The 12,604-nt window shown below is 38.0% G+C and overlaps 1 protein-coding gene and 1 long non-coding RNA gene across 2 annotated transcripts; both read left to right on the top strand.

The window, feature by feature from the left end:
• The first annotated feature begins 735 nt into the window (after positions 1-735).
• On the top strand, positions 736-1,197 carry LOC122026449 (heat shock protein 83-like). The gene is made up of 2 exons (XM_042585194.1): positions 736-906; positions 988-1,197. Exons 1-2 carry the CDS (start codon positions 769-771, stop codon positions 1,195-1,197), a joined length of 348 nt encoding a protein of 115 aa, XP_042441128.1. The 5' UTR covers positions 736-768.
• A 1,861-nt stretch (positions 1,198-3,058) lies between these two features.
• LOC122026073 lies at positions 3,059-3,415 on the top strand. The gene is made up of 3 exons (XR_006124008.1): positions 3,059-3,117; positions 3,198-3,266; positions 3,378-3,415. It is a non-coding gene; the product is annotated as an uncharacterized LOC122026073 (long non-coding RNA).
• Positions 3,416-12,604: the final 9,189 nt, after the last annotated feature.

Below are 12,604 nucleotides of genomic sequence, written 5' to 3' on the forward strand. Positions count from 1 at the left end.
ATTATACCCATTTAGTTCAAGACATGGTGTATGTGTTTGTCCCCACTAGACTGACTACGTCACACCTAGCCCAAGTAATATTTTCTCGTTCTACGAATTCAAATTACTCATACATGTGTACAAGAGTCTCGTCACTACAAGAAAAACCCTCATAGACATCGGTGGAACAGCAACAGTTTTAAGCAAAAATCGATGTCTTTGAGTATTTTACACCGATTTTTCCAAAAATCGGTGTCTATGAGCACAGATTTGCGCTCATAGACATCGGTTTTTTAGCCGATGTCTATGAGCGCCTTTTTTTTGTTAATAGACACAGTTTTTAACAGCGGTTTTTAAAACTCGGTGTTAATGAACAAAAAAAAATAATTTAACTTTTCCACCAGCCAAAATTTACAACACTTTACAAAGTTCCCTCCAAACCTAAACCAATATCGCGCTCCTTCTCTCAGCCTAAACCTAAACCTAAACATAAACCTCCGACCATCTCTCTCAGCCTCATCTCCCTCTTCCCCTTCCTGGATCTCTTCCCCTTCCTGGATCGACGCCCCTTCCTCTCCCGATTAGGATCAAAAACACCTGCTTCGGTCCTAAGCAAAATCGCAGCATAAATCGTTCCATTATGCCTCCTCGTCCGATCCTCTCTTCCTCCTCCTCCTTCCTCTCTTCGCTCTTCCCGGCTAAGGTAGTGGCCGACGAGATCGCATCGAAGCACTTGATTCATTCAATTCTGGTTCCCGTTCGCGAAACCAGTTTCTTTCGATCGAGGTGATGGCGGACGTGCAGATGGGGGAGACGGAGACCTTCGCGTTCCAGGCGGAGATCAACCAGTTGCTGAGTCTCATCATCAACACCTTCTACTCCAACAAGGAGATCTTCCTGCGCGAGCTGATTAGCAACGCCTCGGATGTGAGACATCGCTGCTTTCCATTTTGTTGCTCCCATTTTTTTCCCGTGTTGTCGTTGCTGAAGCAAATCATGTGACTGCAGGCACTCGATAAGATCCGGTTCGAGGGTCTCACCGACAAGAGCAAGTTGGACGCCCAGCCGGAGCTCTTCATCCGCCTTGTGCCTGACAAGGCGAACAAGACGCTTTCCATCATCGATAGCGGCATCGGCATGACCAAAGCTGGTAATTTCTCTTCTCCGCACCTTGTCGGGATGACGCCGCCGTCCCGACGAACGCTCAAGATAATGTAGTCCGAGAAATGCCCTAATTTTTGGCTCCTCACGCTTACGATCACTTTTCCTGGCAGCCCGTAGGCGACATTAGCCCCGTGATGTTCGAAGCGCAGCTGTCGGCAGAAGAGGCGGAGAGCTTGAGCAAGAGGTAGGGAATGGCTTATATAGTGACGTCTGTTCTTTCTTCTTCTTATTTTCTTGTTAAGGTTTATTTCTGATCTTGTTTTCGCCTCTCACTCGGTTTGATTCGAGTTCCATGGTGAGAAAATTATCGTTTTGTTTTCCTCCCATTATCGACTTCCTTGATATGACGAGAAGAAAGGGTTATTTTTTCTCAACAGTAGGAAGCATGTAGCAGTGTAATAGTTCCGAATGTTGCTGATCTCCTTGCTTTACAACCCGCAGCTTCATTTTCCCCTGTTTTCCTCCAGTTCTTGTGTTCTTCTATTTTATTTATCAATTTTTCTAAATTTTGTTTATGCCACCTCAATTGACCTAGATTCTCCTTTGTATCACAGACTCGAGTTTACTTGATACTGGAATATGCAACTAAAGGTGAACTCTACAAGGAACTATAGAAGTCCAAATGCTTCAGTGAGAGGCGAACTGCTACAGTGAGTTCTTTGCAAACACACACTAACGGTTATCAGTGTATGAGCTTTTATCTATTATTGCCAATGAAGGACTAACACTCTAATCATGTACCCATAGAATTTGCAGTTCCTTTCTCACTTTATGTACAAGTGTATGAGCTTTTTGTACTGATATATGAGTGATGATATTGGAACTCAAAGAAGAAGCACTACAACCGCCCAATCTTCAAAACATTCATCGGAGGATCAATGAAAGTGAGTAAGCCTATCTCCCTTTAAGAGAAATAATCTAAACTTATTACGAAGCGAGATCCCTAGATTTTTGAATCGCCTACATATGTTGCGGAGTGCTATGCTTCTTAGCCAATTACTCTATATAATTCTTACATCAGTTGCTTCTATATGACTGTATCATTTTTAGATTATAGCATTGCACATTTTGTAAATAATTTGCTCTTTGTTTTGATGGTTTTTTTCTGATGGTTGTTGACATGAATTTTGAATCTTGACCTTTGAAATTGTGATTTTCTTGAATTGTTGTCCTATTTTCATACACTTTTACATGTTTTTTTCTTCTCTTTTTTCATTGAATTAAATTGCCATCTATGTGCCACTAGCTGACATGTGGATGCTTGTGGTTGGGTTTCTGATTGCATGTGCTTTGTGCGATTTTGCAACTAGAATGGATGTAATCAATTATGCAATATTTGAATTTTTGTTAATCATGTGTCTCTTTCACAATTCTGAAAGCTATCAATAAGCTTCATTCTTTAAAATCAAATCAAGATGGATAGGGTTTCTTTTGTAATTGTTTACGTAGTTTACAACAATTCTTAGTGATCAAACTCGACAAGGATGGATGACAAATTAGCTGATACTGTGACTGTTGGGAGCAATTTCTATAGTAAAATTAGAAAGATTTATGACCATTCTTAATGCGTTCATTGACTTCATACAGGTAATTTGTCTTTGTAGAACTCAAGTTTACCACCCCTATCACTACAAGAAAAGAAAAGAAAAAAGTTTAAAGACAATGCTTTTCTATGTGGCTAGAAAAAAAACATATCATTCTGGTGAAAAGAAAGAGGACTACTTCTTGACTTGTTGGATGGGAAAGGATAGCACTCAGGTAACTACCAATAACCAAGTGTCCTCTTAAGGAACCAAAAGAGTAGTAGTTATACTCCTATCCCGCAACTCTATGATGCAGAGTTGCTTATAGTTCAATGAGCTGCTAATTAGGTTTATCATCACAATGTGAATTTCTTATTTCCAGGATGATCAGCTAATGGCTCTACAACTGGCTACTAAAATGTGGATCTCCTTGAAAAGGAGACCAGTGCAGGTTCTTATAAGTTTAAATTTACTAATCTTTATCCATGAACTTGATAAACTGAACTTCTTCATGAAATTCATGTCTTGCAGGGATGCATATTTCAAGGGAAAGAGCTGCTACAATTCATCGCACTTTTCCATCCCATGGTTGTTTTGAAGGTACCACCTACTAATTATTAATTATTTACCACTTTGATCTAGCATGTCTAGGAAAAACATTTCACAGTCTTTTTTTTTAACTGTTATATTACAATTATTTCTCTTAAATAGGGTGGAGTCGGTTCTGGGTACAAAAGCTTAATTTCAGAAAAAAAAAAAAAAAAAAACCTGAGTGATGAAACTTATGCTCCCGATGGCATTGCGCTGATCCAAGTATCTGGTACATCATCCCACAACCGTAAGGCAATGCAAGTTGATGCGGTATGGCTATTCACATTTTTGCTATTCATACTTTAATTTTTATCTACAATCTTCTTGTATTTAAAATTAGATGGGAGAAAGAGCCATCAAAGCTCTCACCAACCGAGCTACATGACACCTATCATCTTCATTTTTGTAATTAAGAAAAAAAACATAATTATCATTTAGAGACTTAAGTACTACAATTACAATGGCGTTATCTGTTTTTTAGGTGGCGACATCCTTAAATTCCTATGATTGTTTTGTTTTGCAATCTTGGAATACAGTTTTCACGTGGAATGGAAGTTCAAGTACTCATGAACAACAACAGTGGGTTGATCAGACATCAGAATTTTTGAAGGTATAATATGGAAAAATGTTAAAAAGATTTTGTGCCTAAACATCATCCTCTATTTCTTTTGTGCTAACATGTTAGTCCATTTGACATTCATATAATTAGTTAATTGAATTAAGATAGAATATAAACGAGACAACAATTTTATATTATGGTTACCAACTTTGAATTATAAACATATTTCGGTCAACGAGTTATCTTTGTTATCTTTTCCATTGTGGAGCATCCATATAGGTTAATCATTGAATGATTGAACTTGCAAGGCACAATTATAGGTTGGTAAAGATTTTAAAAGTTGTCAGCAATATCTCAGGTGCAAATAGTCCTTCCATACATTTTCAGAGAAATATGATGTACTCCTAGATCTGTTGCTTCCATACAGTTTAAAGAGTGATTCTTTATCCAACGTCATGGTTCTACAAGATTTCTTTTTCGCCTGCAGCCAGGTGCTACATTGAAGCATTGCAAAGAGGGAACAGAAAGCTCGGCTTTCTGGTTTGCTCTTGGTGGGAAGCAAAATTTTTCCAGCAAATTAAAAGAGCACTCAAGATGTTGTTAGAGATCCTCACTTGTATACCTTTACATTTAAGCAAGGTCGGACATATCTTTTTTCCAATTTCCAAGTCATTGTTACCTTCTATGCTATCCTTCCTCCATTCAAAGTTCTAACAACTGTGTTCATTTGTGATCAACAATGATTTGGCTCAAAATTGAGGAAATATAACCCCCAATCCTTCTTCCCTCATTTATGTCAAAGGAAACAGAGGAAAAGGGTGTATGGTGAAATCCTGGTTCCATACGTGTTTGTTTTATATCAACATGTAATGGAGCAACATTTGTTTTTGTGACGAGGTGTTGCACATTCTTGGTACTGAACTTCTTTTGTCTGTTGCTTTCATAGATACATCATGCCAGCTTCTCGGCTCCTACACCAATTCAGACTCAGTCATGGTCAATTGTCTTAAGGGGGTGTGACATTGTTGTCATTGCAAAGACAGGATCAGGAAAAACAATAGGCTTTCTAATGCCAGGGTTTGTTGTTCTCAAACGCAATCATAATAATTCTAAGATGGATCCTACTGAACTAATTTTGTCACCAACAAGGGAGCTGGCCACTCAAATACAGGATGAAGCAGTCAAGTTTGGTAAATCATCAAGAATATCTTGTGTGGTATGTTTGATGATAGTTGTTACATTCCTTATTTTGTTTTTTTTTTGGTTTGCATGATAATGAGTCAGCAATAAAAAAAATTCAATACGCCTGAGGACCAAATGCACCCATGCTCTTATGCCATGAGTCCATGGACAGATGTCTTGGGACTAACCAGGTGCAGCCATTATGCTTTAGAAAATGTCATTGTTTTACAGTGAAATGAGATGGTTATGCTGAGTATCCGTCATGGGACTAATATATTATTTATGTGTTTTTACAGTTTACAAATCTCAAGTACTCCAGAGTTGAAATTGATGAAGTGTGGTTCGAGTGGGCTGGATGCATGCTAGATTACATTTGAGTAGGAAAGGTATTTGATTATTGAAAACTTTGGATGATGCATGCATTTGCATAGAATGTAAATTACGGATATTACCTTGATGTGTACAATATTTATTACCTTTTGATGTTGACAAAAGAATTTGTGTATTTTATGGATACTGTTGTAAGAAGAATATTTATGTAATTTGTGAATATTTGTGTATTTTATGGATACTGTTGAAGAAGAATATGCCTAATTTATGAATATTTGTATATTTTATGGATACTGTTGTAAGAATAATATTGGTGCATTTTATCGATTTTTCACTGTTTCGAAAATTGAATTTGTGTCGTTAAACAAACTTGATATTACATTGGTTTTCCACCGCTGCAAAACCGGTGTCATTAACTAATATTACATCGGTCATATACTGATGGATCGAAAGCGCTAGAGGGGGGGTGAATAGCGCTCGTGGCTATTTTAACGATTTAAAACACAGAATAGAAACGCAGCGGAAAGTAAAATCAAACACACAGAGACCAGGTGTTTTACTTCGTTCGGAGTCTATGGTGACTCCTACTCGAAGGCCCGCGGTCCTTGACCGCTTTCGGTGGGCAACAACTATATATCGGAAAGATTACAATTTGAATTACAATTAATGCAATAAGTAAACTAATACCGACAACAAAAGATCGAAGAGTCTGAGCTTCGGGTTGTCGACGTCGAGTAGTAGCACTTCAAGGTCGTCTCGTTGGCAGCACTTCACAGAAGAAAGCTTAGAATTCGTTGTTCTTTGGCTGCACCCTCGACGCTCTTTTTATATGACATTCCGGGCGCCTGGAGTGTGACGTGGCCAACCAACCAGGATGCTCCACGTGCCGAAGTCGCGGCAGGGATAAAAGTTGGTCCCGGGCGCCCGGACCTCCTTTTTCCAGGAGCTGCTTCTCCTGCAAAACAAGGTTAGTCCGAGCAAAATCCCCTGCAAGACAGTGTTAGAATCTGATAAAACACAGTAAGGAATAACTGACAGTCTTCGGACTGTCCGAGTCTGACTTCGGATTTCCTACCGGAAACCCTAGGTCGACCCGACGCCTACTGTCCTCACCTACTCCCCTCAGGAGAGATTACCTGATGTCAGTCCGGTCCTCCAGACCGACTGGACTTTCTGCCTAGGGTTACCACCCCCTAGGACCTAGGGTTACCGCCCCCTAGGGTTTTTCTCCACCTAGGGTTACCACCCCCTAGGACCTAAGGTTGCCGCCCCTTAGGGTTTTCCCTCACCTAGGGTTACCGCCCCCTAGGACCTAAGGTTGCCGCCCCTTAGGGTTTTCCTCCACCTAGGGTTACCGCCCCCTAGGACCTAAGGTTGCCGCCCCTTAGGATTTTCCCTTTGCCTAACCGCAGTTAGGACTTTCCTGAAACACTTATTCAGCACGTTAGATCACCACAAACCTTAACTTTGAATCCTTTGCCATTATCAAAACTCAGGTTCGATCGTCGGATGCTCCCCGCACCAACAATCTCCCCCTTTTTGATTATGGCAATCGAAATTCAAAGTTAAGTAATAATATGCAGTAAGATGTAAAGAAAGACATGGCATTACAAACTCCCCCTTAATATAACCTCCCCTTTGGATTTATTGTTCTCTTTTGAATTTCTCTACTCTCCCCCTTTGCCATATATCAAAAAATAAGCTAGTTTTGAAAAAAACTTAACTTTTCAAGACAACACTTAGCAGAGTTTGTTTGAAAAACTTAGGTACGAGGCAAAAAAGGTTTAAGAGAAAAGCAACATCTTAGAATTGGTTTTAATAGCAACATTTTTGAGGAGTTTCCAAAAAAAAAATTTCAATCAACTTCAGAAATTTTCCAGCTTAAAAAATTTTCAAGGAAAATTTTCAACTTAAAGAAGTTAATTGCAGCTTAAAGAGTTTTCAAACAGAATTTCAACTTAACGAATTTTCAAACAAAATTCCAAAAAGAATTTTCAAATAGAAGAGATTTGAAAGTTTTAAGTTTGAAAAAGTTTTAAGTTTGAAAAACTGCTTAAGAGAAATGAATTTCAAAGATACTTAAGGCAAAGGAGAAGCGTTAACTTTAGTGTTTAATAGTTTACAAATTTTGTTTTAGTAAGGTATCAGAGCCCTAAGGTCCAAGAATGAGTCAAGATTTGGTTTTGGTCAGGTATCAGAGCCCTTAAGTACAAGCATGCTTAAACTTTAATATTGCCTCTAGAGCACATCTTGCCAAATAGCTAAGTCTAGAGTGTAATTTAATTGAGTTTAGTTAAAGAGGATTTGATTGGGTACTTAGCTTAAAGGGGTTTTACATAAGGGCTTAGTTTTAAAGGTCAGGTTATAAAGTAATTTTAATTTTAACGCTAAAAAAAATAGCTTGAATTTTCGAAATATGTCAAAAATAGTTTTTAATTTTCAAGTCAAAAATTTTTTAAAGAAAAACTAATTTTTAAAACCGACTCAAAATCACTCCCCCTTAATTAATGCCTTAATAAATTTTTGAGTTCAGGAGTTCAAGCATGAGAGGTTAAAAAATTATTTTCCTAATTTTCCATCTCACTCATTCTAGATTAACAAGCATGTTTAGCATATGAGTGAGTGTGAGATGGAGTTTACTTTAATTTACAACATTAAAAATATCAGTTAGAATTCTAAATAGGTGACCATTACTTTGAAAATTTAAAAATTAATTGAGTTTAGAATTTCAAAGAATTTAATAACTTCTGAAAAGGGTTTTGAAATTAATTTTTCAGAGGATTAAATGATTTTTCAAAAGATTTTGAAATGATCATTTTTCAAATTAAGTTTTAAAATAATTTTGAAATGATTACGAAAAGATTTTTCAAATAATTTTGAAATGAAGTTTTAAAAGATTTTGAACTGATTTTGAAAAGATTTCTCAAATAAATTTTAAATGAAGTTTTAACTGATTTTGAAAAGATTTTTCAAATAATTTTGAAATGAAGTTTTTAAAAGATTTTGAACTGATTTTGAAAAGATTTTTCAAATAAATTTGAAATGAAGTTTTAAACGATTTTGAACTGATTTTGAAAAGATTTCTCAAATAATTTTGAAATAAAGTTTTAAAAGATTTTGAACTGATTTTGAAGAGATTTTTCAAATAATTTTGAAAAGAAGTTTTAAAAGTTTTGAACTGATTTTGAAGAGATTTTTCAAATAATTTTGAAAAGAAGTTTTAAAAGTTTTGAACAACTATCAGTTTGAATTTTTAAAATTCCTTGGTCATCTCACCTATCTAACTTTTCAATCAGGGAATCATATAATTGTTGTGAGATGAATTATGGTTGAATTTAAGGGTCTGGTTTAACTTTTTGTTAGATTCAGGTTTAGCTTTGGGTTCAACAAGTAAGCATTCTTTGGAAAAACTTCTGGGCTATGGTGAGTCACAAGGTACTCATTAAAGTAACCATGCCTTCGAGGTTTCCCAAATAGTCTTACCCATTGAGCTTAATACTAAACCTTGGTCTAACTAGTTAGGATCCATTTAAGGGTAGCTTCGGTCAGTTCCACTTGGCCAAATGCACCAGGTCGAAGCCATATCTTCCTAGACATGCGATGCCCAAGCTTCCCTAACGTACTATCATCCAAAAATTTCACCAGTACTGTGCTTCAAGTTAAAATTTAACCCTTTTTAATCTATCCTTATTTACCCATCCAGGTAATCTACTCTTGTTTACCCATTTCGGGTAGATTAAGTTCGGTTACCATGTCGGGTAAATAGATTTCGGAGTTGCCAGCTATTCTCGACCCTCCTACTATTTGATTAATAATTAATTTCGAATTTTTGAATTTGAATTTTAAATTTTAATTACGAATTTTGAGTTTGAATTTTAAATTTTAATTACGAATTTTAAATTTGAATTTTAAGTTTTAATTACGAATTTTGAATATGAATTTTAAGTTTTAATAATTAATTTTGAATTTGAATTTTAGTTATTAATTTCGAATTTTGAATTTAATTTTGAATTTTGAATTTTAGTAACTAATTTCGAATTTTGAATTTTAGTAATTAATTTCGAATTTTGAATTTTAATAATTAATAATTAATAATAAATTTTGAATTTTAATTTTAATAACTAATTTTGAATTTTGAATTTAATTTTGAATTTTTAATTGATTTTTTTTTAATTTTGAATTTAATTTTGAATATTAATTTGAATTATGTTTTTAATATTATTTTTTTATTAGCTCCCCCTGGATCATAGCCTCGATATGGTCTATCAAGGTAATAGACTTGATCCTTGGGGACCCAATAGAGACCATTTCCAACTTGATTAACCAAGTTGGATTTTGGCACCCATGCTTGGACAATTTTTCTATTATTTCTATTAACTAGCGATAAATATGATTTGTATTTTGTTTTAGTTTTAAATCCAAGTCCAGTTCTGTTGTAAACGGCTCGCTGTTTTCCAAGAATCAGATCCAGATTCTTGGAGCCCAAGGTGAACCGTTCCAACGTGTCCTTGAGTTCTTTAATTTGATCTTTCAAATTGGAATTCTCTTCCTCAAGTTGTTGGACTTGAGTTGAACTTCCAGTTTGAACTGACTCAGTTAAAGAGCTCGAGTCAGTCGCTTCCTTAAGGGCTGTTACCTCCTTTTGGAGCGACTTAACCCGGACGTTGGATTTAGCCAACTTTTTTACTAAGTAAGGTAATAATTCATGCAAGTTATCTAATTGAAATTCTGCGAGTAGTGAACTTACAGTGGGTTTTGGTCCTTCGGAAACGAATGCGGATTCGTGGCTTTGATCAGACTCAGTCTCGGATTCGCTCTCGGTTTCTGACTCATACTCGGACTTAGTTTCCACCACGGTTGCTTGTACTGGTAGAGCGAGGAAGCTCGTCGGTTCTTCTTCGTCGGACCCGGATTCATCTGATGACTCGGACCATGTTGCCTTCAGTGCTTTCTTCATCTTGCTTGTTCCTGCAAATAACGCAACACCTTCCTCGGCCTGAATAGTATTAGTCTGCTCAAATAATTTATTTATTAAAACATGCTTACCTATTTTCGTATCAAGAATACCTTCGTGTAGCTCAATCAGATTCTCCCACAGCTCCTTAGCGCTTGAAAATGGGCCGGCGCGATTCAACTCCTTATTCGTTAAACCACACTGAAGTGTATACGTTGCTTTTGCGTTTGCTTCTACCTTTTTGATAAGGTTTGCGTCCCAGTTCTCGTACAGTAGCGGCTTGCCGGCGCTGTCAGTTGGCAGTTGAAGCCCGGTTTTGACGATCATCCAGACTTCAAAGTGAGTCTGGAGATACGCCTCCATCCGACCCTTCCAATCTCCGAAATCATCTCCGGAGAAGAGCGGTGGGCGAGCAGTGTTGTAGCCTTCTTGATGGGCCATTTTAGAAAGACAATCTCGCAAAATAAACACAATAAAACTTGTTCCAAGACTTAGTCTTGGATTAATAGTGTGGGAGAGAGATAAAAATAGTAATTCAGGAATTTTGAGAAAAAATAATAAAATATTATTAAAAAAATATTACCATAAATTTTTGAAAACGCAATATTTCGTTAATTCCAACCAATGGTGAAAAGATGAAAATTAATTTTTCAAAAATAGTTTTGGAGGGAAAAAACGAAAGGCGTTTAACCTATACAAATGACAAAGCCACGAAAAATGCTTGAATGGTGGTTGCACCAGTTCAAAGCGACCCCGCTCTGATACCAATTGATGGATCGAAAGCGCTAGAGGGGGGGTGAATAGCGCTCGTGGCTATTTTAATGATTTAAAACACAGAATAGAAACGCAGCGGAAAGTAAAATCAAACACACAGAGACGCAGGTGTTTTACTTCGTTCGGAGCCTATGGCGACTCCTACTCGAAGGCCCGCGGTCCTTGACCGCTTTCGGTGGGCAACAACTATATATCGGAAAGATTACAATTTGAATTACAATTAATGCAATAAGTAAACTAATACCGACAACAAAAGATCGAAGAGTCTGAGCTTCGGGTTGTCGACGTCGAGTAGTAGCACTTCAAGGTCGTCTCGTTGGCAGCACTTCACAGAAGAAAGCTTAGAATTCGTTGTTCTTTGGCTGCACCCTCGACGCTCTTTTTATATGACATTCCGGGCGCCTGGAGTGTGACGTGGCCAACCAACCAGGATGCTCCACGTACCGAAGTCGCGGCAGGGATAAAAGTTGGTCCCGGGCGCCCGGACCTCCTTTTTCCAGGAGCTGCTTCTCCTGCAAAACAAGGTTAGTCCGAGCAAAATCCCCTGCAAGACAGTGTTAGAATCTGATAAAACACAGTAAGGAATAATTGACAGTCTTCGGACTGTCCGAGTCTGACTTCGGATTTCCTACCGGAAACCCTAGGTCGACCCGACGCCTACTGTTCCCTCTACGGGGAACGCGTCCTCACCTACTCCCCTCAGGAGAGATTACCTGATGCCAGTCCGGTCCTCCAGACCGACTGGACTTCTGCCTAGGGTTACCACCCCCTAGGACCTAGGGTTACCGCCCCCTAGGGTTTTTCTCCACCTAGGGTTACCACCCCCTATGACCTAAGGTTGCCACCCCTTAGGGTTTTCCCTCACCTAGGGTTACTGCCCCCTAGGACCTAAGGTTGCCGCCCCTTAGGGTTTTCCTCCACCTAGGGTTACCGCCCCCTAGGACCTAAGGTTGTCGCCCCTTAGGGTTTTCCTCCACCTAGGGTTACCGCCCTCTAGGACCTAAGGTTACCACCCCTTAGGATTTTCCCTTTGCCTAACCGCAGCTAGGACTTTCCTGAAACACTTATTCAGCACGTTAGATCACCACGAACCTTAACTTTGAATCCTTTGCCATTATCAAAACTCAGGTTCGATCGTCGGATGCTCCCCGCACCAACATATACCACTGCCAAAACTAGTGTTATTAACATATAATATTACATCGGTTTTACACCCGATGTCGTTAAGTGATACTACATCGGTTTTAACCCGATGTTTAAAATGACAGACCTTTTACATCGCCTTCATAGACATCGGTCGAAAATGTAATAGACATCGATGGAAAACCGATGTCTATGAGGGTTTTTGTTGTAGTGAGTACTCTTAACATATGATACTTTGACCAAAGACATTGAGTAATAATCCTAACTAGTGGCCATAAGGTATACGTCTCATCACAAGGAGCGGTGAATCCTATGTGGGATATCCAAACATGTTTGAACATTTTGACTTATACCCAATCATTCTGGGTACACACCTCAATGAGGTTCATGCATAAGATATCAAAG

This window comes from Zingiber officinale, chromosome 10A, assembly GCF_018446385.1.
Source record: "Zingiber officinale cultivar Zhangliang chromosome 10A, Zo_v1.1, whole genome shotgun sequence".
In the NCBI taxonomy this organism is placed as follows: Eukaryota; Viridiplantae; Streptophyta; class Magnoliopsida; order Zingiberales; family Zingiberaceae; genus Zingiber; species Zingiber officinale.